Raw genomic sequence first — 25,565 nt, 5'->3', positions numbered from 1 at the left:
TTTCTTAAATACTTCATGGAAACTACATCAACTATGAGAATCATCTTAAATTTGAAATGTTTACCTAGAGCGCCCAAATGTAGACTACTTCAATGCCATTTATGGTATTTAAAACCGTTAAAAGCAAATACAAAATGTATTTCACCTAAGCTATAAATGAATAACGAGTCAAAAGTATCGTCGAAATGTATGCACTCCTCGTATAACGATATTTAGTCTCATAATCGTGCATTCTTCAGATATTGATACTTTTACGCTTTCGAAAACAAATTTTCCTTGCCCCAAATACTAATTTATACAATCTTTTTTCGGTATTGTTTTGTTCGAAAAACAAGAGATACGTGGACTAAATACAGTGCCGTATTAGTCACATAACAAAGGTAGCAAACGACACGGGCCGCACGTCCAACACCTGTCCGATCGTAAAGATATAAATTTTTCGTAACAATATTTTTCTAGACAATGTACACTTTACTCTCACATAAAAATCTCAAATTCGAATCACGTTCAATCTTATCTGACATTAAAAGGTTATATTTAAAATATTAAAAAAAAATAATTATTTATTAGATAGGAATTTATTTTATTAACAGATTTGGCACAATTTAAGTCTCGCAACCCTATAGAAATGAATCTAAAATCTGAACTACATATGTATATCATTCCCCTCTAGAGCGGAGTAGGATATGTGAAAAGTGGACAAAGATTCAGTGATAAGTATCTACACGGACGGGTCAAAACTAGACAAACGAGTTGGAGGTGGGGTATTCTCAGAAAAACTAGATACCAGAAACGCCTTCCGGCTACCGGATCTTTGCAGTATGTTAAAAGCAGAAATCACTGCAATTAAAGAAAGCCTTCTCGTTCTGTCAAAAAGGATGTTAGCGACCAGACAAATATTCATATTCTCGGATAGTCAAGCGGCTTTAAAATCATTAAAGTCTCATAGAATATCTTCTAAGATAGTGAAAGAATGCTTGGATTTATTATTGACAATGACAACGTCATATTTTACGATACACCTACAATGGGTTCCAGGACATAGTGACATCCCTGGGAACTGTGTGGCAGATGAACTAGCCAGATTGGGCACCACACTGCAGTTGGAGGCCGATAAAGAGGCAATCTATATACCTCTGGCAAACTGAAAAAACTTAATCGATAAACATGCAGTAGATATGGCTGAATCACAATGGAAACAAGTAAGGACTTGGCCAGAGTGGAATAAGAGCCGTACTTGTCGCTTATTGAAATTTAAGAGGAATGATACAAGAACCCTTGTAGGGGTGTTAACGGGACACTGTCTGATTGGGAGACACGCCAGCAGACTAGGGCTACCTTTCAATGATTACTGCAGAAGCTGCCAAGAAGAAGAAGAGGAAGAAACGATTACACACCTTCTTTGTGGATGCAAGGCTCTGTACAGAAAAATAATCGCAACCATTGGACGTGGTTTTCTCGAGGATGTGGGCGAAGTTGCTCATGTCAAATTGTGTGAACTTTTTCACTTTGTCAGGACAACAGGGTGGTTCAATGATGACTCGATAGTGTGAGAATCTCAATCCCAGTGGTAACACAATGGGCCTCGCAAAGGCCTAGGTGCGTCATTTGACAGCCACTTAACCTAACCTAACCTAAGTCTAACAATGAACACGTTCATGTAAAAATTAGACAACAAATTAAACAGCTCATTATTTTTCGGTATAATTCTAATCGATTACTATATAAATGTTTTAAGGACGTGTTAATTGACTGCTTGTTTTTAAATTAAGTCACGATCTGTGGTTGCTTGATTCGTTATAAAAAAAATAGATACATTTTATGAGCAATTTACCAAATTGTCGCGTTCCTGGTAATCGTAGAATTGGGATGAGTGCATCATATGTAAGCATTTTTATGACTCAACATATTCGAAGTCATGCTAATCGAAGAAAAGGATATACATACGTCATATTTATCAAGAAATAACTTGTGAGAAATTTGTTCATCTGATTACATCAAAGATACTGGATCAAATTATTTGCGAAATTAGGGGATATAAATATTTGCTAAAATTGACAGTGTTATCTCTAAATTTGCGCATATTAAATCCATTAAGCGCTGGCTAAATGTAAGTAATTAATATTGCATTAAAAATTCTATGTATAATTAAGTATCTAATTTTTATTTCAGATAAGAACTGAAATCGAATACCAGAAATTATGGATGTTTCAAAAGAAATCTACAATGAAAACAGAAACAATTTCGGTAAGTTTGTTAAACTATTTTATTTATTAAAAAACTATATTACTGACGGAATATACCCATATCTCCTTACCACCTATTTTATGCTGTCAAAAAATTCCAAAACTCGAATTTGGAGTGATTTGAAACTGTTACAGAATTCTTTTATAGAAGGAAATCAAATAATTAATTTGTATATTATAAACCTTGGAGTGTCTTCTGCGAGGTGTGTTCAAAAAATAACGGGAATTTTTAAATCTCCAATTGTCAAAATTTTATTTTTTTATTATTTTGATATCAATTCCCCTGAAGTAACGATGACCCAGCCTATATATATTCGATGTAAACTCCCGTTATTTTTTGAACACACCTCGTATAAGGATCAGTAAATTACTGACAAAATCTACCCATACCCTGTAACACGATTGCAAGATTCGAATCATTCGAAATGGTTTCAGATGTATTATATAAATTGGAATTGAATGATTCGATTCGAATCGAATTTTACCACATATTATAAGTTCTTACAAAATTTTGTACTGTCCCGAGGGATCATATAAATGTATATATCACCATTGAAGCATAGGATTCAGTGATTTGAGTATCTCAAAAGACTAATAGATCAGAAAACAATTTTTTTGTAATTTATTCGACAATAGTTTTGAAACATTCACAATAGTTTTGAAAATTATTATTTTGCCGAATATGAATAACCTTTCACGTCTATTGTTTATTTGTTTGTCAATAATATTTTCGGTATTTTTTTATATAAAATTGCCTGTTTTATTTAAATTTCAAATAAATTTGATTGTTTCGTTGAAATAATAAATTCTTAAAGTCTAAATTAAACAATTTATCGCCGCTGGCTCACTGGGTTATTACTTAGTAAGCACAACTACTAACAGCAGAACCAATTCGAGCGCGTCAATAACTTAACACTACGCTCTAGCCGCTATCAGTGAAAAATTCGGCGTTCAACGCCTCTAAGACCGGGCGCCTAAAAGAGCAGCGATCAACGCGACATTGTTATCAACAACAATAAACGCGCATAGCGTTTAACTAAGCAGCGCGTCAGTCAGTTATGCTGCGCGGCAGACGACGGCGCCGCTTGAACGTCGATCGTTGATCGTCTTTTAACATATGTACATCAGCGCGAAGCGAAGCGAACTTGCAAGGCTCCCAAATAGCAAAGTAAAATTCAGTTGACTCAAATGTGCTGTCGGATGTGGAAGTGTGTGAATACGCCATACTTGTTGAGTATCGTTTAACCGTTGAATTTGAAAAGACATCAATTGGAGTGTACTAACTTAGAAGAAAGAGTGCGCAAAAAACAAACGAAAATTATTTAAAATTACAGGTGATTACTTTTTGCACACGCTGAACAAATACGCAATAACACGCACGCTTTTGATTAAAGTGATCCGCAGTTGTAACGTTTCCGTAAACAAATTATGGACGATCTTCAAAACGCATGCATTTGAGTGACTCCATCTTGATGATTAGAGACAAATTTTAATAATTCAATTAATTTTCCAACTTGCATCGTGCATTTTGAATAATAAATTTGCTTACTGCAACGTCGTGCGTGCGCTATAAAAATTAAAAAATAAACAACTCTGCGTTCATAATAAAAAAAATTTCCGATTCTCCGCAGTTACCCACCCACCAGCAACACAAACAGAACATGTCGAACGTGAACAACGAGGAAGCGTTCAATATACGCATTGATTACTTGCAACCCGAAACGATAGAGATCGCCAAAAACGAACTGCGCGAAACGCCCGAAGTTAAAGAGGCCGCGATCAAGGAGTTGCGCGAACTGCTGCACGCCGCCAACGATATACATTACAAGGATGACGATGAGTTTCTAGTGATATTCCTACGCGCTTGCCATTTCTATCCACAGAGTGCGCTCGAGAAGGTAGGTCAAGTGAAAAACCAAAAAAAAAAAAAATCCCAAAAAAAAATCAAAAAAAACCCAAAAACTTTAAGGACAGTGCGTTCTGTGCTAAGTAGTGAGCTGGCGGTGCAAAAGAACAATCAACTAGAAGCAAAAACAGAATTAAAATACATAATACATTACTTTTCAATTGTGTGGCAAAAACAATTGTCAAGCATAATAAATCACAGAAATGCCGAAATTAAAAATATGCAAATTTTTTGGTAAACGTTATACTAGTGTACTATACTAAACCGGGCGCATGTGCGTACATACTAAGTAGTTCTCGTTGGCATACGAAGGTGACGGCTGATAACTCAGCAAGTTTAAGGCACAAAAGCAGAGTATATATACTCGTACATGTGCATTGCATAGCATCGTATATTTTGTTATACTTAACATTTTCTTTGAATGACAATTAATACGTTACTAAAACATACTCGAACATATATGTATATACATATGTATGTACAGTGTGCGACGAAAGTGTGTAAATTAAACTTAAAATTGCGATTTTTGTTTAATATATCCATAGAGGAAGTTTAGAACTCAGCTCATTTGTTAAACAATTTAAGTGTAAACGCAACAACAAAGTTATATAGTTGAATGCAAAAACCAAGAATTTGTAAACACCTCCTTCAAGTGATACAACTACTTGCTATTCTATTTCGTCTGGTCTGTTTATGCCAGTTTGTACCAGTTTTTTTCGATTCGCCACTCTCCAAGAACTGAGCTTTACTATATTCTTAATATTCTCTCACTAAGACGCTTAAGGGTTTCATAGGCTAAAAACAAGGATATTTTTACAATTTTTTTTTAAATATATACAATCATATATTTCATTTAAACAATTCAAGATCGAAGATATATGTTTAAAAAGTATTGTGTGAAATTTTTATTAAAAAATTCCGAAAACACAGCCGTTGGCACCTCATCGCCCATGACGTGTCCAAAAAAAAAGGATTTGAGATGGACATCATAACTCATGATTGGTTCATCCATAATAAAGAAACTAAAAATATTTCGATAGTATATGGATAAATCTAGTTAATGAACGAAATGATGGAAAAATAATATAATGAAATTTAGACAGACTTTTAACCAAAAATCTTTTTTTTGGTCAAATTTTCGCCATATATTTTGGCTCGAAAAAAAATAATAACAATATAAAAAATCTTTCGTTCATTAACTAGATAATGTTATTCCAAAGATGTGTGCAAAACTTGAACAAAATTGCTTCATATTGGTTTACAACTTTGCTTCCGCCGTTTTTTTGTAAATTTAAGGCTTTTTTTGTATAAAAACGGTTACTAAAATGTTATTCAAAATATTGGCCGTCGCTAGCTACTACTTTTGACCATCTTTCTGGCAGCATGCGTATTTCATGCAAATGTCGAGAATTCGGCTCAAAAAGTGACATTTTGACAGTTGAGAATAAGTTTGGGATGCACACAGATCTCTGCAAATATTTTGTTGGGTTAATGTTGGCACAAATGTCCAAGATCGATATAAAATGATTTAATCGATTTAATCGACCAGTGCTTGACCCTAGAGACATCTATTGGAAAACGGCGGAAGCAAAGTTGTAGCAAATTTTTGAGATGTCGTGTCCACCGATACGATAAAAAAAATTTAAATTGAATTGAAAAATTGAGTTTTTAGATAAATGCGATTAAAGCTTGTCATTCGTACTAACGTGGTCTGATGGACGGATTTATAATATTTTAAATATATTGCACTATTTCATAAGACAATCATTTATTTTTTTATTTATTTATTTATTTTATTTGATTTTTTTATTATTTTTTTATTTTATTTTATTTTATTTTATTTTTTTATTTTTTTATCTTATTTTATTTTATTTTATTTGAATTTAATTTAATTTTTAATTTTGTAATGTTATCTGTAATTATTAAGAGCAAAAAAAGTTAAAAATGTAAAATAATTTATATATCATATTTTATATATTCTTTTATTTTATTTTCATATAAAGTAGTCTTTTTTGGATGACATTTTGCGGAAGTTGTTACATTATATAAATAATCAACATTTTTCCTTTTTAATTGTATATTATTTTTTTTTAATATATTTTTCTTAACTTTTTTAAAATTTTTTAAAATGTATGTAAATGATGTTTTATAATATATTTATTTTAAATAATAAATTAAATAGAAATTATAGAAAAAATACATATTATATATTATTTGAAAAAAAAACATACATTTTTTATTTGCAATTTAGGTTTTTTCTATAATTTCTATTTAATTTATTATTTACGCAATATATTTTACTGTTTTATGTTTTAATTATTTATTTATTTTCTTTAGAAGTATCTTTTTTGTAATTCATATGTTAACTTCATTATTTTTTAAGTAAAAATATATAATATAATATTGATTGAATTATTAAAATATTTATTTTTTCATATTTTGTTATAGTTTATTTTCAATCAGTTAAATGTATACATATATATTATTGTTTTAAGTTACCAATTATTCTTAAACTAGCCTTTTGTAGTATTTGAATTATTAATTTAATTATTATTATTTTATTACTTTATTTAAATAGTAATTATTTTTTTTTTAAGATTATTTGCTTTTATTTATTTATTTTCTTTTGCTTCCTCTTTCTATTTTTTTTTTATAAAATTTCCTTATCACTTTCTTTTGTAAAATATAAAAACAATAGATCATTTTCACAAAAAATAATTTTAATGTCAATATTGCTTTGCTGTTCCAAAATGTTTCCATTTTATGACTAATTAGCCTTTAATACCTTTATCCCGGATCCATTTATATATTTATTTAACCCAATTCTTTTACTCTATATACATATACATTGATGCTGATAAATAAACGTTTTTTAATAATAAATCATAATATTTGAGAGATCAAGGAACTAGCTTTATCATCTTACGTAGCTTTTAGTATAGCAAAAGACTCCAAAAACATGTAAAGTATTAAACGAAACAAAAATATATAAATAAGTTTAAAGGGTTATCTGTCCGTCTGTCAGTCTATAGATAATGTAGCGATCAGCTCGGAACACAGTCGGTATTGTTAATTGAAATGGAAGATCTTCTACATAAGCAAATCAAAAGTAAACAGCAACGGCGAAGCGTGTCTTCAGGTCTGTAGGCTACGATAACAGTAATTTTCCAATCAATTTTTCAGCTTTTAAACAAATCTGCTGTACAGTTTTTTCTTCCTTGATTACTGCCGCATGTGTAATATAAACTGATAAGCTGGTGAATTGTAATATAAAAATATTATTTATATTTATTATTGTTTACTTTGTTTTAATTACATATGGAATATATACATATGTATATAGTCATCCCTGTAGGAATTTTACTTGGTTTAAAGGAAGTACACTTTTAGATCTAAAATTATAGAAATTATGTATTTTCTGAAAGCCAACAAGTGTATTTTGACCATAAAGAGATTTTCATAAAATTTGATTGAGGTTCGGAGTCCCTTTATTTTGTAGAATATGTCATTTATTAAATATATACACTAAAAGTATCCAAAGAAACGGAATTAAATATTTAGCAGATTTTTATGCCATATTTTTCCTAAAGGGTATCAATGCAAAAAATAAAAATAAAAATATTTATAGCAAAAAATAATTCCGCAAAGCTCTTGCTGTCCGCATTTCGAGTTAAAACCACTTCTTCTTTAAATTATCTAGATTAACTATATATAAGCTTATGGGAATTCAATATGAGAAAAAGGAAAAAAAAACAATTTTATTGCTTATTCTTATATAAAATAACGGCATAAATATATTAATTAATATATTTACAAATTTTTATTAGAGCATTACGTTCAAAGTACTTGCTGATTATTGCATTATACTAAATATTATATATAAATGTTTGTATTAATCATTGCGATTTTCAATTAGAATTATACTCGCACATACATAAATATATTTGTATAATACATATATACATATGTACGAAATATGGGTTGACAAAACTTATTAATCTTTGAAAAACATCTTGTTGTTAAGTACGTCTAGTATTCAACACGATCGAATTTTGCTAATAAACAGTTTCAAGCTGAGGTTATTGAGTTCGTTTTTATACAAAAATACGTATGTGTATGTATGTATGTATTTATATACTTATAAGTACGAGTATGTGTGTACGTACTGCATTTGCTGCGTGAATTACGTGCACGGAATGTTTGTCAGTTGATTTGAGCAACTAAGTAATCGCATTGATAATTCATTATTTAAGTACCATGGTATTGCAAGATTTTAAGAGGTTGTGTTAGCAAGGGGCAGGGGTACATATGTATGTAGAGTGGTTGAAAAATTCGCAAAAATTTTATTTATTTAAATGTTTGGGTTGTAATTGAGGTACAAATAATTATTTATTTTTCTAAAAACTAGTTCAAATGCAATGTAAAATTGATTACTGAATTCAAAGATTCATATTAATATTAGGTCTACAACTTTGCTTCCGCCGTTTTCCAATAGATGACTCTAGAGTCAAGCACTGGTCGATTAAATCGATTAAATCGTTTTATATCGATCTTAGACATTTGTGTCAACATTAAGCCAACAAAATATTTGTAGAGATCTGTTTGCATCCCAAACTTATTCTTAACTGAAAATGTCACTTTTTGCTTTTCTTTTATAATTTCAAGAAAAGTGCGGCTGAGGCTCATCGACATTTGTAACCGTTTTTATACAAAAAAAAACTTAAATTTACAAAAAAACGGTGCAAGCAAAGTTGTAGGCCTAATAGCTAAACAAAAATCGTCGAACAATCTTAAAAAATAAATGTTACCGTTATTTAATAACATTTCGAAAATTGTACTCAATTTTATATACGATATAATTTTAGTCCCAGTTAACAGTCCCTTTTAAATTTCCAAAACAATTTCGGGATCTCCTTGTAATTCTAAAATAACAGAAATTAGAAATCAATATCTGAAGTTGTTATGATTGTGAACGGGAAAACTGGATTATGTTATAAAATAGTGAGAACTTTTCCATAACTTCGGCAATTAGATATTAAAAGTCCCAGTTCCTTAAGGGACCAGTGCATCCCATGAAAAATTAGGCGATTTTCGTGTATTTTTTTTTAAGAAAGTAGTCGACCGAATGTTTCGAAGTTTTTCGGACATAATATCTTTTAAGAATTATTTTTACAAAAATATATAATTGTGGTTATTGTATAGTAAATATTTTCAACAATACTCAGTTTCAATTTGAGGTCGATCGATCAATTTCTCGTTGAAGTGTAAACACTAGCTCAGCCTGAGTCAGTAACGAAATAAACGACAGAACTTAGTGTAATAAAACCCAAAGTAATGCAGAATTATATTAACTTCATTCCATCTACAATGATCTCCTAGTGATATAGATTACTAGATGTCATACTTCTCAAGTGGATCTGGTTGTTTTAAGACTTACATAACGAAGTATAAACCGAACTGTAAAACCTGTCGAATAGATTTTACCGATCTTTGTTTACAATCTATCATTGGCTAATTGCTTTCAAAGATTTACTTTGAGTAGTAGTAAACCTACCTAATAAGTGTGAAATATGAAGTGATCTACCATTGGTGGGGTTTAACCCGCACTGAGATTCGATGAAAAAGAGGAAGTTATTATAATAAATTCGGATTTTTAGACGAAGCCAAAGAATACTATAGAACATTTAATTTTGGTGGGAAACGAACTCAACTTGCGCTGATTTCAAAGAATCGTTTGAGTATATTTAACATATTACGCTACCACTGCACTTATGAAAAATCAAGCAAGAAAAAGCATTAACTGCGGCTGTACCGAAGCTAATATACCCTTCACAGGTGCATATCTTTTAGTAACTATGCGTTTAAGCAAATCTAAAGACGTAAGAAAAAGTAAGTAAAAAAAGGAAAACATTTTACTAATTCTTTTTAGCCGGGTTGTTTGCTACAAACATTAAGGTTATATAGTTAACCGATCTGAACAATTTATTCGGAGATTATATTATTACCTTAAGCAGTAATACATGTCAAATTTCGTGAAGATACCACGTCAAATGCGAAAATTTTCCATACAAGCCAATGATTCCGATCGTTCGGTTTGTATGGCAGCTATATGCTATAGTGAACCGATCTGAACGATTTTTTCGGAGATTAAATTATTTCTATGAGTAAAAACTCACACCAAATTTCGTGAAGATACCACGTCAAATGCGAAAATTTTCCATACAAGCCATTGTTTTCGATCGTTCGGTTTGTATGGCAGCTATATGCTATAGTGAACCGATCTGAACAATTTTTTCGGAGATTAAATTATTTCTATGAGCAATAACTCACACCAAATTCTGTGAAGATATGTAGTAAAATGCAGAAGTTTTCCATACAAGCCCATAATTCTGATCATTCACTTTGTATGGCAGCTATATGATATAGTGGTCCGATATCGGCAGTTCCGACAAATAAGCAGCTTCTTGAAGAGAAAATAACATCTGCAACATTTCAAAACGATATCTTAAAAAATGAAGGACTAGTTCGTATATATACAGACAGACGGACGGACAGACAGACAGACGGACATGGCTAAATCGACTCAGTTCAACATACTGATCATTTATACATATACTCCGACGCTTCCTTCTGGGTGTTACAAACTTGGTAACAAACTTAATATACCCTGTTCAGGGTATAAAAAGCCCATGACCGCTAGCGCTCCTTATAGTATTATGTAAGACCCATAGTTATATGAATTTAGAGCGTTTAACTGCTAAAGTAAGGGTCATAACAGTTAAAGGGTGTCGTGTACAGAGTTTAATGCGCCGTTAATCTAAATATATTTTATATATATAAATAAATACGTACATACATACATATGTATATATGAGCATAATAAATATGTATCATAAGCACATTAGACGCTTATGAATTGCATGATATCGAAAGCTTTATTAGCGCGTAACCCGCTAACGCGGCGGCTCACCAAAGACGGTTTACGACGCGATAATAAAATTACAAACATACATACATACTCGTAAATATATATTAGTTAAAGTGCGCCGATGGATAATACATCAAAGCTGACCAAGGTGTACTAAAACCAAAAATAAAATTAAAAAAAAAGTAATTAGCCATTGACCATTGACCGCAAGCGTACGTATGGTATACAGGCATATAAGTATTGCGTGTCATAAATATTTTGATAACACAATTTTTGGCCTTTATACATACACACATACATTCATATGTATGTAAATAAGTGTATGGCCCCCATATATGGGCCATCAATTACCAGCTTCTTTGCCAACAATTAAATGTGACGGTTGGCCATATTATATTATATGCTATATATACACTCATACATACATACATACATACATACAAAAGGTTAAACCAAATTTTTTACCGTTTTCACGCAAATTCACAACGCTGTTTGTACTCGTATGTATGTATGCATGCGACTAAGTGCGCGGAAGTGTCTCAAAGCCGTTAATTCGGCGTTGCGTCTGCGCGGAAGCTAATCATTCATACAAATATAACTATCTATAGTAAACGTCATACTCTGTATTGTTCTTGACCAAGACCTCAATTAAAGCGTTTTGTTGTATTTGCTTTTTTGTCTAGCAAAAATAGCATAAACTCTCGCTCGTACGTATGCTTCAAGCGGATTTGATTGCACGCGTTATACATACATATTTGCATATTAAATATCAGTACTTTTGTATATATGTATGTTTGTACGTAAGCATGTAGAATATTATCATTCTAAATTCCGTTGGTGATTGCCACTTCATCTGTATGTATGAAGTGAAGCGCCGTGCATATCAGTTAGTTGTGTCATTTTGTCGCTTGCATAATGCAGGCCAATTGCCTTGCCTGTGACAAGGCAAACAACCATTGGCAAGGCAGTGATTTATATATTATACATACATACATACATACATACATACAAGGAAGATGAACTGTGAATTGCTAAAAAGTGCCAATAGAACCATTAATTGAGCAGATTAACTGTCAAAAGATAGAGCATGTATTGTATGTATGTATTTAGTGTGTCCATAATTAATATTAAATAATCAGAAAAAAATTTATTTCGAAAAAAAAACTAATTTTAATTATTTTCAGTGAAATTTTTTTTTCGGGACTTTGAAAAATTAATTTCGGGTTCCCGAAAAAAACTGAGACCTTAAAAATTTTTAACACTAAAAACAAAACATAAAAAATAAGGGGATTCATTTTAACAAACCTAATAGGATATGGAGATCCCGATCTATATCTATAGACAAAATATTATTAAAAAAATAACAATTTTAATTTGAAAAATAAATTTAATTTCAAAAAAAAAAATATTTTAGTAATTTTTAGTGAAATTTTGTTTTCGGGATTTTGGAAAAAAAAATTCGGGATCCCGATAATTTTTGAAACCTTATGAGTTTATAACAGTAATATAAAAATAACAAAAAAATATTGAGATTTATTTTAAAAAACCTAATAAAATTTCGGGATCCCGATCTATAACTAATATTAAGTACTCAGATAAAAGAGGTTTATTACGAAAAAAAAAATAATTATAGTTAATTTTAATTTTTTTCATTTTTTATAGACTTATAATTTTAGTGAACAATTTTGTTCGGGATTTGGAAAAATAGATTTCGGGATCCCTATAACCCTATAAGGTTACGGGATCCCGAACCATAACTAATATTAAGTACGAAAAAAAATGATTTTAGTTTTTTTTAGTGAAATTTTTTTCAAGATTTTGAAATATAAATTTCGGGATCCCGATAAAAAATCAAGACCTTAACAATTTTTAACGGGTTTATTTTAACACATCTAATAGAATATCGAGGCCCCGATCTATATTTATAGAAAAAATATTATTAAAAAAAAATAATAATTTTATTTAATTTTTTTTTCGGGATTTTGAAAAATAAATCTCGAGATGCTGAAAATTTATTGAACTTCATAGTTTCTTATCACTAATATAAAAAATAACAAAAAACAAAAAACAAGTAAGAAAGGGCTAAATTCGGGTGTAACCGAACATTTTATACACTCGCAATTTATTTATTTAACTTTATTAATATTAATAATACACAATTTGACCCACATATTCGTCTTATATATTATATAAAGTCCATCGAAAGTTGGAAACCCTAATATTAGGTTAGAAGCACAGATGTCCTCATGTTCGATATATGGGGCCTTGAAAACCTATGGTCCGATCTCGGCGATTTTTAGAATGGGGCTGCCACACTATAAACGTAGTATTTGTGCAAAGTTCTGCATCGATATCTTCACTTATGCTTACTTTATATATTGTAATCTAAACGATTCAGATTGTTTTCAAAGTTCTGGTATATAGGAAGTAGGCGTGGCTGTGAAGCGATTTGGCCTATTTTCACAACATCTCATTGGGATGTAAGGAAACTATTACAACCCAAGTTTCATTGAAATCGGTCGAGTAGTTCTTGAGATATGTTGACCCATAAGTGGGCAATGCCACGCCCATGTTCCATTTTGAAAAAAAATCGGAGTGCAGCTTCCATCAGCCATTTCTTATGTGAAATTTAGTATTTCTGGCGTTTTTCGTTAGTGAGTTAACCCACCTTTGTATGGGAGGTAGGCGTGGTTATAATCCGATTTTCCCCATTTTTGGACTGTATAAGGTAGTACCTAAAAGAAACGACTACAGAAAGTTTCCTTGATATAGCTTTCGTAGTTTGCGAGATATGTACAAACAACTTAGTAGGGGCGGGGCCACGCCCACTTCCCCAAAACAATTACATCCACGTATGCCCCTTCATAGTGCGATCCTTCACACCGAATTTTATTTCCATAGCTTTATTTATAGCTTAGTTATGGCACTTTAAGTGTTTTCGGTTTTCGCCATTTTGTGGGCGTGGCAGTGGTCTGATTACGCCCATTTTCGAACTTAACCTTCTTATGGTGCCAAGAAATACGTCTTCCAAGTTTCATTAAGATATCTCAATTTTTACTCAAGTTACAGCTTGCACGGACGGACGGACAGACGGATTTGAACTTTTCTCGTCACCTTGATCATTTTGATCTATATAACCCTATATCTAACCCGTTTAGTTTTAGGACTTACAACCAACCGTTATGTTGACAAAACTATAATACTCTCGTAGCAACTTTGTTGCGAGAGTATAAATATAAAATAAAATAATATTAAACCCTATGAAATTTCGGAATACCGAAAGTTTTAGGGACTTTAAAACATTATTAATGAAATAAACACATTTATTTTTATAAAAAAAAAAATTTTGATACACCAAAAATTTTCGGGACCCTGTGAATTTTTGTTATTATACAGTTGTCGAGTTCCTTGAACTTGCATAAGCTGCTAGATCATTAAACCTTATTGCCACTCTTATAAGTCAAATACTCAGAAATAAATACTATTTTTGTACTTGACTTAACACTTGATTTCAAAAAATCTAACCTAAAATTTTTACTTTCTTCCGTCCAAGGCTTGACCCAACTCCTTGTTGAGACCAATTTTAATACTACACCCTCTTCAATATCTACTCAAACATATCGCTTCATAAAATACCAGTTCTAAAATACAAATATTTCCCCCATTCCAGATGCGCACCACCGCCGCCTTCCGCAAAGATAATGCCGCCCTCGTCCATGGCCTGCTCATCGAACAGCTCAAGGATAAATTCATACAATACGGCATTGTGAATGTGTTGAAGAATTGCGATCAGCATGGACGACGTGTTATGATTGTGAATTGTGGTGAATTATGGGATCCCAATTCGGTACCGTCCGATGATGTCTTCCGTATGCTGTATATGGTGCACATCGCCGCCCAGCTCGAACCGGAAACACAAGTGCGCGGTGTTGTCTGCATAATGGACTTTGACGGGCTGTCAATGCGACAGGTTAGAGCTTTGTCGCCGAGTTTCTCGAAACGTCTGCTCACCTTCATACAGGATGCGATGCCGTTGCGCATGAAGGAGGTGCATTTTGTGAAACAACCATTCATCTTTAAAATGGTGTGGGCGCTCTTCAAGCCATTCGTGCGCGAGAAGCTCAATAAGCGGGTGAGTAGGGGGGTGCATGATGTTGGTTTAATGGCAGAAAAAATTGCCTAAATAATATTGAGAAATGCTGTCAAGTTGACAGTGCTTGGCTGGGTAAAAATACGGCTTCATTCCTGTACGTAGACCCGTCTGTCGTGGGCGCGGAAGACAACGTTATTATTGTTGTTGTTATTGTAGCGGCATAAAGCATTCCCGAAATAATTTTGGGGAACAATTTGAGACGGTTTGACAGTCCTTGGACGTATAATCTAGGTCCGTTCCGGCTACATAGGAGCATCTGTAGGAAGCCAACGCCGAACAGTGTTTGCTTGATTCTCAAATCAATTTCATTTAAATAATTCTCTTTTTTTTTGATTCCACAGATGCATTTCCACGGCAGCGATATGAAGTCACTGCAGAAATTCCTCTCCCCCGAAATCCTGCCTGAAAACTACAAAGGTACACAACCGAAAATTGATTATGGCGGTGCCGATTGGTTCCCCGCGCTGGAGAAACACGCCGATTTCGTTAAAGAGTGGTCTGAGCTGGGCCCGGCGAAGTGGTAAAGTGGAGCGCGCACACAAATTGCTACAGAACCAAAGGCTGTACTACATTCCTTCGCTCTCACGCTGTTTTCGCGCTGTGTGTGTGAAAAGCAAAATGCACATGTCTATTGAAGAACAAAGAAAAAACCAAAAAAACAACAAAAAAAATTAAATCCAAATTTTTTTTTGTTGAAAAAAAGTTACATAAAACGCCGACTTCCGACTTTTTTTTCGCAACTCGCGTCTTTCACCTACACACACCTGTAGTTTCTAAGCATTATTCCATTTTTTTTATGAAACCACTACATTTTAGTGTAAATAAAAGTGTTAAAAATAATGACAGACGTCTTTCATTTCTCTAATTGTGTATTTCCCTTCATACTCTTTTTCTGTGTGTTTTTTATACATTTCACTACATTTGCATTATTTAATTTAATTACAACAACAATGCTGGCTTGCCAGTTACCTTAAGAACCAAGTATACGCGTATAACGAATATTTATATACTTATAATTTGATATTTTCATATTAAATATGCACGAAACGAAAGTAAGAAAGAAGAAAAGAAAATAAGAAAAATAAAAACTAAAAATATTTTATAAATTATTTGAAAAGAATTGTAGCAATAATGCAATAAACCTACAATTAGCCAAACATGCGCGGCATGCGTGCGCCGATTCTTCCATTCATACACATGCTTACGCATAGTGATGGTCATAAATACATACGCGTATGTCGTCTGACTGTCGCATATAAGTAATATTGTATGTATTTGTTGTACTGTCGCCTTATCTCACATTGACAAATGATTTATTATATTTAAATATATGTATTTTAACATCCGATTTGGCGCTTATATTGTAACATGGTAACACATGAGTAAGATTAGTGAAGCAATGAAGAAACATGTTTTTCTTTCTATTACTTATATATTTTCTATAGAATCTTAGACGGCAGTTCTTTTGCTCTATTTTCAATATCATGCTTTTCTTTGTGGTACACCAACAAGTCTATTTTACAAATTTTTTGTGTTTTCTTTGCTACTATATTAATTGTCTTTCTAATTTAATTAGCAAAACAAAAAATAAAAACAAAAGAAAACGGAACTAAATTAAATTAATCAATCACATATCAGCTGATTCTCAAAACCAATTAAGTAATAATAATTAAAAATAAAGCAAAAAAATCAACTCCACATAAACGCGCGTAGATTTCACACACAACAACAATAACAAAGCCTGCCACGTTGGTAATTTCATTTCACTTCAGCTGCTGTGGGGACCAAAATGTTGCGCACAACGTCATATGAATGTTACTGATGGCCGCCGGCGTTGTGCGCTTATGCCGTTATTTTTCTTTTATTTTTTTTTTTTTTGACAGCTACTTTATACATTCGTTGGTCATTTTAATGGATTACGCTTAACTGTATGTGGGTGGTGGTGGTGTGTCTGTGTATTTATGAAGGTAATATTTTTTGGTGCTAAGCTTAAAGAATCATTGTTTGGGGATCCTCTATGAAGTCACGGAAGTATTGCAGCCATTTGGCAGCAACAGCGCCATCTACAGTCCTATGATCCGCACTCAAAGTCACATTCATTACGCTAACTTCGCGGAAACTATAAGAATTATAAAATTAAATATTATTAGAAGCATTTCTTATATTAAAAGCTATACTAGCTTACCCTTTAAGGCTATCGGGATCGAGTATCAGCTTCTTTGTGGTGGCGCCAATTGCCAAAATGCAGGATTGTGGCGGATTTATGACGGCACAGAATTGTGAAACGCCTAGAAAACAAATTTAATAAAAATTTACAAAATCAAAATGTATTTGGTGTACGCACCCATCATGCCCAAATTGGATACGCAAACGGTGCCGCCTTGGAATTCTTGTGGCTTCAATTTATTCTCTCTGGCCTTGGCAGCTAATGATTTGGTTTCTTTTGAAATATCAACAACACCTTTGCGATCGGCACCAAAAACAATTGGCGTAATTAGGCCAGTATCGGTGGAAACAGCCATTGATACATCAACATTGTCGAATCTGTGAAGAAAGTAAAAGTTTTTTTCTGAAAAAACATAATCCATGCCAAAGGCAATGCTACTCACTGTCTTATCACGCTCTCCATCCAATATGAATTGGATTCGGGCACTTTGCGGCATGCCGTGGCAGTGGCTTTAATTATGAAATCATTGACCGATACACGTACACCCTGTTTCTCATATTTCTTATTCACCTTCTCACGCAATTTCAGCAACTGGCGTATAAAAAAGAAATAATTTCACATAAATATAATTTATGTAAGAAATGACACTGCACTCCACAACATACATTGTCCATTTGACATTCCATGGTCACATAGTAGTGCGGTATTTGCTGTTTCGACTCCTTGAGACGCTTCGCAATCACACCGCGTACATTCGAAACCGGTATATCAATGTAGCCTCCTTGTGGTGCAGCTGGTGCGGCTGCTGCGTGTGCGCCGACTGCTGGTGCAGCTGCTGCCATGCCTGCAAGATCACTAGATTTTATTGAGCCGTAGATGCCACTGCCTTTACCTGCATGCGGGTTGTACAATATAAAAAAAAAACAAAAGCCGTTTAGTAAGCAACCAAGCACGGTATTAGATTTTTAACAAATGGATGTTGGTGAACGAAACCTTGCAATCGGAGACTCTGTGCTTCGGCCAGCCGCTTTGCCATTGGACTGGCGTACACACGTTCGCCGCGTTGCTCAACGGCTGTCAAGGGCTTACCACCGACAGGGGCGGCGGCTACAGGTGCTGGCGCAGCAGCTGGTGGCGGTGGTGGTGGTGCTACTGGTGCAGCAGCTGCTGGTGGTGATGCGGCGGCGGCAGCAGGTTTGGCCACTGCTGGCGCATCGTCGACAAAGTCCTTGAATGCGGCGACATCTTCTTGATTTTGCACAATAATGCAAACCAATTTACCGATGGCAACATCCTTAGTACCAGCTGGTATAACAATTTTAGCCAAATAGCCCTCCTCTGGTGTTTCGAAGCCCATAGTAGCCTTGTCGGTTTCGATTTCGGCCAACAGATCACCTGCAAGTATTCAAGTGTTAATGTTGTTGCTACAAATACACTTGCTTGACAATTATGTATTTACCTTCGTTCAATTTGTCGCCCTCTTTTTTCTCCCAGCTAATAATGGTACCCTGTTCCATAGTGGGCGATAGTGCCGGTAGTGGCACTTTGATGTGCGACGGTAGATCGGCGTAGTTTCGTGCGAAATTCGTACTCCACATGCCCAATGGCTTTGGCACGGTGGCCACATGGTTCTTGGGTGCAAACCTGTGAAAAAATATAAGATTTTTTTATAACAAATTTGACTTGGGCATTATTTCAAACAGCTTTACTTTAATAATCTATATTAATTTATTTGCATATATATATATTGCATATACATATATATATTATTATATTTATATTCATTATATTACTATTTCTATTTACTCAAAATAAATAAAAAATATAAATAAGCCATATAATTTTTTATTACTTATAATAAAAACTTTCCATTCTAATAATAATCAGGTATATTAAAAGTAAGAGTAAATATTTTCTTTGGAGTGTATATATTATATTTATCATTTTAGAACTACACGCTGAGAAGCTCCCTTACTTACTCACCCCTACAAAAGCAACTAAACAAATTCCACAATTAAATGTTTATATCATAAGATGTAAATATATACATACATATGACACATACGCATGAAAAGTATACTATTGACGTAGAAAAAAAACTCGAGTGTGCTATTATCAGCAGCACATCGTGACGACATTAATTAGTAGCAATAAACTAACTTAAACACCTTGCACCAACGACTGCTAACTAGATTCACATATTTCCTTATATTTATTTTCTAATTAGTTTAAAACACACAAAATATTAATTAATTCATTTCATTTATGCGAATGTCAATTTTGCATTTGACATTCTCTACATTTTTTTCGGTTTTTGCAAACTAGCACAAATCAGCCGACGTTACACAATCAGCTTTCTAACCTTAAAACGTCATTGGAGCACCACCAACTCCGTTTGATATACTAAATGAGACGCACCTGAGTGTCTGTAGCTTCCTGGCCGTTTGTGCGCCCATAACACGTACGGCTTCACGTGCTGGTCTTGCTCGTGCCAGCGCTGTTCCACGCAGCATTATGAGTTCGTTGCGTGCTGCAATTGTCCTCAACATCTTGACGCACTAAAAAGTTAACACGCAAACAAATTGTTGAACAACTTTCGATATTTAAATCAATTCAAAGGAAATACAGCTAATGTTTCCACACTTTTTAGCCGCACAAATTCGTTGCAAAAAGAACTGTTGAACAGTTTTTTTAGATCGAAATTAATTTAGTAATAATTGCGCTACACACACCGACCTTTCTAGGAAGGTTACATACACACCGCAAATCGAATCGAACTGAATTTCAAGAATGTGCAGAGAAACGTCAAATTAGAAAATTTATCAGCAGTGTTGGTAAAAAGAGTTGCCAATATTTGCCAATAAGTACAATGACATTGAAATATGCATTGTTGTAATTAGACGTATTGGTCTTATTAAATATATTTTAATATTTTTGTTTTATTAAAACAAATAATAATTAATTAATTTAATAATACATATAACATATATATAACGAAATATATAGTTTTGCATAATATAATATCGGTTGAATATAATCTGCTATGCACATTTATTTGAAATTATAGCAATAATTAAGGGATTGAAATTTATATTTTATGGCAATATTTAAAGAACCACTAATTAAAAAAAAAAAACAATTATAAACAAAAATTGATAGCTGCTATTAAAAAAAAAACACTAAACATAAGCCAGACTATTTAATGTCTATGATTTAGTTGCTCTTATCAATCGCTTCTGAAATCACGCATATAGTGATAAAGTGTGCCTCGCGCATATGGTTGTTAATTACTTTCCATGCATATTAGTTAAGGTCACTCGTTATCAACGTGTTTCACACAATCACAAATATAATTAGAAATCATAATTAAATCTTGGAAACCACGCGACAAATGACTTTCAAAAGTTTTTGATAAATAAACAAACAGTTTTCTGATTGGCATTTATTATAATATAATGCAATAAAAATGCTAAATTAGTGCAATATACTAAAACTATGGTTATATTAATATGATTAGGCATATTTATACATTAGTATGTAATTTAGTTCGAGTTTTCTATTAATTTCTGGTAAAACTAAAGCTCTTTTGCAGCTGCAAACATAATTAGTACTGCAATTTTGGCATGTTTCAAGTACTGCTTTTAAATAAAACATTTAAATCGTTTGTGCAACTGACTCATTTTATACCTGTACAGGAAACGTTCAATATCTGTAGTGTATGAAATCATATTATCGTGTGCCAAAATATAATGTTATTATATAATCCCAATTTATTAGATCATAAAACACACTTTGGGTTCCAAGTGTATACGTACAATGGTATCGAATGCAGTTTTTAAACTATAACGATTCTCTGTATTATACAAACGATTGTCTGTCCTATAGACACCAGCTCGCCGACCCAGGGTAATCACTAGCATGCAGCTATGGAATAATGATAAAGAAATTCCTGCTCTCGCTTTTTTACCGTTATAATACACTCATGTATTATTTTCTGCACATTTTTGCGTTTCATCTTTACAACTAGCTGGTGGTTTCGGTTTCTTGCCAAAAGAAAAATTCCCACTTTGTTTAGATACCACGGGTAGTAGATTCTCAGCTGTGCGCGTACTGTAATGGAGACAAGTTTTGTTAATTTTGTTCCTTAACGAATACACATATTTTTTAAACTTACACTGTCTTTAAAACCGCTAATTTAGGAATATTTTTGGTGAATTTCTTTTCTCCGGAAGCCTCCAAAGCCGCCAGCTCTTCGGGATGTGACTTTCTTTTGTGAGTACGACAATTGGAGCCGTTGGCAAATGTTTTGTCGCAAAAGTCACATGAGTATGGCTTTAAACCACTGTGTAGTATCAAGTGAGTTTTTAAAGTTTTCGCACGTTTGAATTCACGCCCACAATAGTCACACTTATGACGCATCTCATCCGAATGTACAAGCATATGACGATTGAGCGTTACACGCGAGTTCAATTCTAAACCACATTCACTGCAGATATGTTTGTGTGAGCTGTGCATCTCCATATGATTCTGTAAATGAAATATATATATTTTATACATACTTTCTTACGCATTTCTTACATACCTTCAAACGTGCTTGATTTTTAAATCCTTTCTTACAAATCTCACATTCAAATGGTGCATAGTCGGTATGTATAAGCATATGTTCACGCAGTGTAGTTTCCGTGCGTGTACACTCACCGCATTCCTCGCAAATAAATGGACGTATATCTTCATGTACGAATTTAATATGTCGAAATACATAATCTTTAGTTTGGAATTTTCGATCACATTGTGGACATGGAAATATACGCTTCTCCGCTAAGGGTCGATGTATTTTAATGTGACGATTCAATTTGAATCTTGATTTGAAAGTCCTGGCACATTGGGGACAAGAAAAGCAACTTGGAGGATCCCGTTCTATGTCAACACCATGTTTTTTCTTCATATGTATGCCATAATTGCTAATTCTTTTGAAATGTAGTGCGCATTCGTTGCAGTAGTATTTGGTTGCTTTTGATTCTGGAGCCGAAGAATTTGTATGCTTTTTCAGCCGTTTTTTGCATTCTTTACTAGTTTCCTCAGTTTCACTGTCATCCATACTATTACTACTCTCTACTTCGTTAGTAGCATTTTCAATTGTATCACCAATGGGATCTTGAAATTCACTATTATATTCGACGTCATTCAGAAATATGCCACCTTGTATTTCGTCCGATATTATTTCACTCTTTACTATATGCTCCAATGATTTATGTTCAATTATTTCTGGTGCATCAGCAACAAAAATATTTTCAATAGCTGATTTTGTATCTGACATATTAAACATAAATAACTCATACTCAAGTAAATTATACTTCTCGCGTATAACTCGAAAATCCAGCGCTTCTCTAGCACCAGAACTTTGTATTTCATTGTACATATTTTGTACTTGCTTAACTTGATTTGTGAATTTGGACAAAGATGAAACCAAGGAAAAGCATTGTGCACAAAGCCAATGTGGTAAATCCTCATGCTGCCGTATCTAAATAAGATATAAGTATACATAAATTATTTACATAAATTTTAATTATTTAAATAGTTACATGAACTTTAAAGAACTCCGCTATGAAATCTATGAGCGTAGCATTTGTGTGAATTGGAGTTTGGTTTTGTTCTGGATATATATTTATATTTCGCACATCGTCTTTAGCACAAAGTCTACACCAAAATTGCCATTCGGCATCAGCAAAGTTACTTCTGCAATCCTCAAGTGTATTGGACATATTTTAACATTTAATATGTTTTAATTATGTTGATAAATAAATTTACAAATATTTTATACGTGATAGAGTGATAAATCTTGATATTTACATTGAAGGTTTTGACAAATAACTTTTGCTCAATGTTGTATTTTGGTAGTATGCGAGAAAGGGGAATAAGAAAATCCCGCTAATGGAAAAAGTACTATATTCTATATTGCTAGTAACTAGAAATAAGTTCAAATTTAATAACTTTAGAATTAACAAACGAAATATGTTAATCAAAAACTGTGTTAATAATAAAACTGTTCATTGTTTATATGCACTTTATTAATTGGACATTTTATATCAATAATTTAAAAAAGTTAACCAAACACTGATAAACGTAGTTTTTCGCAACAAACCTTTATCGGTTCTATATACATATATCCAACTATCTAAGTAGAGACCGTCATAGCACATATTTATGTTTTATTTTCTATACATTGTTGTGTTTCATCTTTACAACTAGCTGCTGGTTTCGGTTTCTTGCCAAAAGAAAAATTGCCACTTTGTTTAGATACCACTGGTAGTAGATTCTCAGCTGTGCGCGTACTGTAATGGAGACAAGTTTTGTTAATTTTGTTTCTTAACGAATACACATATTTTTTAAACTTACACTGTCTTTAAAACCGCTAATTTAGGAATATTTTTGGTGAATTTCTTTTCTCCGGAAGCCTCCAAAGCCGCCAGCTCTTCGGGATGTGACTTTCTTTTGTGAGTACGACAATTGGAGCCGTTGGCAAATGTTTTGTCGCAAAAGTCACATGAGTATGGCTTTAAACCACTGTGTAGTATCAAGTGAGTTTTTAAAGTTTTCGCACGTTTGAATTCACGCCCACAATAGTCGCACTTATGACGCATCTCATCAGAATGCACGAGCATATGACGATTGAGCGTTACACGGGAGTTCAACTCCAAACCACATTCGCTGCAGATATGTTTATGTGCACTGTGCATCTCCATATGATTCTGCAAAAAAAAAATGTTGATAATACTTCAGGAATAAACAACAATATTTTATATTTTATTTACCTTTAAACGTGTTTGACTTTTAAATCCTTTCTTACAAACCTCGCATTCAAAAGGTGCATAGTCGGTATGTTTGAGCATATGCTCACGCAGTGTAGTTTCATTATGTGTACCTTCACCACACTCTTCACAAATGAACGGACGTATTTCTTCATGTACAAACTTAACATGCCGAAAGACATAATCTTTAGTTTGGAATTTTCGATCACATTGTGGACATGGATATATGCGCTTCTCCGCTAAAGGTCGATGTATTTTGATGTGACGATTCAAATTGAATCTCGATTTAAAAGTCCTCGAACATTGCGGACAAGTAATGCAACTGGTAGGTGTTTCCATGCCATGTTTTTTCCGCATATGTACAACATAAGTGCTACTTTTTTTGAAATGTAATGCACATTCCTTGCAGTAGTGTTTGTTGGCTTTTGTTTCTCCATCTGAAACACTTGTATTAGTTTTCAGCCGATTGTGTTTTATATACGCTTTGCTAGTTACTTCTGTTGTACTGTCTTTTACGCTACTGTTCAGATATTCAACATTATGTAGTGCGTTAGTTGCACTTTCAACTGTATCTCCAATGGGATCTTGGTACTCGTTACTAAAATCAACGTCCTTTAGAAATATGCCACCTGGTATCTCATCCGTTATTATTTCACTTTTTACAATACCATCTAATGACTTTGGTTCGATTATTTCTGGTGCATCGGGTACAAAAATATTTTCAATAGTTGGTTTGGTATCCGATATGTTAATCACGAATACTTCATACTCAAGTAAATTACACTGTTCTCGCATACTTCGGCAGTCTAGCGCTTTGCTCTGGCCAGTACTTTGTATTTCATTGTACATACTTTGTACTCTGTTTACTTGATTTGTGAATTTGGACAAGGTTGAGATCAGGGAATAGCATTGTGTACAAAGCCAATGCGGTAAATCCTCATGCTGCCTTATCTAAATAAGATTTAGGAATACAGAAATTATTAAAAAAAAATTAATTAATTAAATAAAATTTAATTATTTAAATAGTTACATGAACTTTAAAGAATTCCGCTATAAAATCTATGAGCGAGGCATTTGTGTGATTCGTAGTTTGGTTTTGTTCTGGGTATAAATTTATATTTCGCACATCGTCTTTAGCACAAAGTCTACACCAAAATTGCCATTCGGCATCAGCAAAGTTACTTCTGCAATCCTCAAGTGTATTGGACATATTTTAACATGTAATATGTTTTAATTATGTTCATAAATAAATTTACAAATATTCTATACGTGATACGAGTGATAAATCTTGATATTTATATTGAAAGTTTTGACAAATAACTTTTGCTCAATGTTGTATTTTGGTAGTATGCGAGA

General features: G+C 33.1%; 4 protein-coding genes across 8 annotated transcripts; 1 reads left to right on the top strand and 3 right to left on the bottom strand.

Annotated features, from left to right (window-relative positions):
* Positions 1 to 3,034: 3,034 nt before the first annotated feature.
* On the top strand, positions 3,035 to 16,074 carry LOC105219654 (retinaldehyde-binding protein 1). The gene is made up of 4 exons (XM_011195935.3): positions 3,035 to 3,580; positions 3,878 to 4,144; positions 14,751 to 15,212; positions 15,575 to 16,074. The coding sequence occupies exons 2-4, from the start codon at positions 3,908 to 3,910 to the stop codon at positions 15,755 to 15,757; spliced, it is 882 nt and encodes a 293-aa protein (XP_011194237.2). The 5' UTR covers positions 3,035 to 3,580; positions 3,878 to 3,907; the 3' UTR covers positions 15,758 to 16,074.
* A 1,009-nt stretch (positions 16,075 to 17,083) lies between these two features.
* On the bottom strand, positions 17,084 to 20,259 carry LOC105219653 (dihydrolipoyllysine-residue acetyltransferase component of pyruvate dehydrogenase complex, mitochondrial). Of its 5 annotated transcripts, XM_011195932.3 has the most exons (9): positions 20,137 to 20,259; positions 19,819 to 19,958; positions 18,860 to 19,044; positions 18,394 to 18,795; positions 18,066 to 18,292; positions 17,843 to 17,991; positions 17,578 to 17,777; positions 17,419 to 17,521; positions 17,084 to 17,352 (listed from the first exon to the last, which is right to left on the bottom strand). In XM_011195932.3, the coding sequence occupies exons 2-9, from the start codon at positions 19,947 to 19,949 to the stop codon at positions 17,223 to 17,225; spliced, it is 1,527 nt and encodes a 508-aa protein (XP_011194234.1). In that variant the 5' UTR covers positions 19,950 to 19,958; positions 20,137 to 20,259; the 3' UTR covers positions 17,084 to 17,222. The 5 variants fall into 5 exon arrangements, with proteins under 5 accessions (XP_011194234.1, XP_011194235.1, XP_028901047.1 ...); XM_011195933.3 differs by having other exon boundaries at positions 18,066 to 18,244; positions 19,819 to 20,187; XM_029045214.2 differs by having other exon boundaries at positions 18,490 to 18,795; positions 19,819 to 20,186.
* A 338-nt stretch (positions 20,260 to 20,597) lies between these two features.
* On the bottom strand, positions 20,598 to 23,279 carry LOC105219650 (zinc finger protein 85). The gene is made up of 4 exons (XM_054227345.1): positions 22,983 to 23,279; positions 21,983 to 22,921; positions 21,575 to 21,927; positions 20,598 to 21,510 (listed from the first exon to the last, which is right to left on the bottom strand). Exons 1-4 carry the CDS (start codon positions 23,160 to 23,162, stop codon positions 21,381 to 21,383), a joined length of 1,602 nt encoding a protein of 533 aa, XP_054083320.1. The 5' UTR covers positions 23,163 to 23,279; the 3' UTR covers positions 20,598 to 21,380.
* A 171-nt stretch (positions 23,280 to 23,450) lies between these two features.
* On the bottom strand, positions 23,451 to 25,528 carry LOC128920285 (zinc finger protein weckle-like). Its single transcript, XM_054227344.1, has 4 exons — positions 25,240 to 25,528; positions 24,213 to 25,160; positions 23,797 to 24,149; positions 23,451 to 23,732 (listed from the first exon to the last, which is right to left on the bottom strand). Exons 1-4 carry the CDS (start codon positions 25,417 to 25,419, stop codon positions 23,603 to 23,605), a joined length of 1,611 nt encoding a protein of 536 aa, XP_054083319.1. The 5' UTR covers positions 25,420 to 25,528; the 3' UTR covers positions 23,451 to 23,602.
* Between the last annotated feature and the right edge of the window lie 37 nt (positions 25,529 to 25,565).

The sequence above is a fragment of the Zeugodacus cucurbitae genome, chromosome 3 (assembly GCF_028554725.1).
Source record: "Zeugodacus cucurbitae isolate PBARC_wt_2022May chromosome 3, idZeuCucr1.2, whole genome shotgun sequence".
NCBI lineage: Eukaryota > Metazoa > Arthropoda > Insecta > Diptera > Tephritidae > Zeugodacus > Zeugodacus cucurbitae.
The sequence above is the reverse complement of the archived record's forward strand: the minus strand, read 5'-3'. Positions and strand labels throughout refer to the sequence as shown.

What these genes read in the sequence shown, in the direction of transcription:
- LOC105219650 (XM_054227345.1), bottom strand. Translation starts at nt 23,162, where the DNA reads ATGTCCAATACACTTGAGGATTGCAGAAGTAACTTTGCTGATGCCGAA. An exon ending in CGGAGTTCTTTAAAGTTCAT is followed by an intron (nt 22,922 to 22,982) that starts GTAACTATTTAA and finishes TATCTTATTTAG; the next exon opens with ATACGGCAGCATGAGGATTT. An exon ending in TTAGCGGTTTTAAAGACAGT is followed by an intron (nt 21,511 to 21,574) that starts GTAAGTTTAAAA and finishes TCTCCATTACAG; the next exon opens with TACGCGCACAGCTGAGAATC.
- LOC128920285 (XM_054227344.1), bottom strand. Translation starts at nt 25,419, where the DNA reads ATGTCCAATACACTTGAGGATTGCAGAAGTAACTTTGCTGATGCCGAA. An exon ending in CGGAATTCTTTAAAGTTCAT is followed by an intron (nt 25,161 to 25,239) that starts GTAACTATTTAA and finishes AATCTTATTTAG; the next exon opens with ATAAGGCAGCATGAGGATTT. An exon ending in TTAGCGGTTTTAAAGACAGT is followed by an intron (nt 23,733 to 23,796) that starts GTAAGTTTAAAA and finishes TCTCCATTACAG; the next exon opens with TACGCGCACAGCTGAGAATC.
- LOC105219654 (XM_011195935.3), top strand. Translation starts at nt 3,908, where the DNA reads ATGTCGAACGTGAACAACGAGGAAGCGTTCAATATACGCATTGATTAC. An exon ending in CACAGAGTGCGCTCGAGAAG is followed by an intron (nt 4,145 to 14,750) that starts GTAGGTCAAGTG and finishes CCCCCATTCCAG; the next exon opens with ATGCGCACCACCGCCGCCTT. An exon ending in GCGAGAAGCTCAATAAGCGG is followed by an intron (nt 15,213 to 15,574) that starts GTGAGTAGGGGG and finishes TTGATTCCACAG; the next exon opens with ATGCATTTCCACGGCAGCGA.
- LOC105219653 (XM_011195932.3), bottom strand. Translation starts at nt 19,949, where the DNA reads ATGTTGAGGACAATTGCAGCACGCAACGAACTCATAATGCTGCGTGGA. An exon ending in AGGAAGCTACAGACACTCAG is followed by an intron (nt 19,045 to 19,818) that starts GTGCGTCTCATT and finishes ATTTTTTCACAG; the next exon opens with GTTTGCACCCAAGAACCATG. An exon ending in ATGGAGAGCGTGATAAGACA is followed by an intron (nt 17,778 to 17,842) that starts GTGAGTAGCATT and finishes CTTTCTTCACAG; the next exon opens with ATTCGACAATGTTGATGTAT.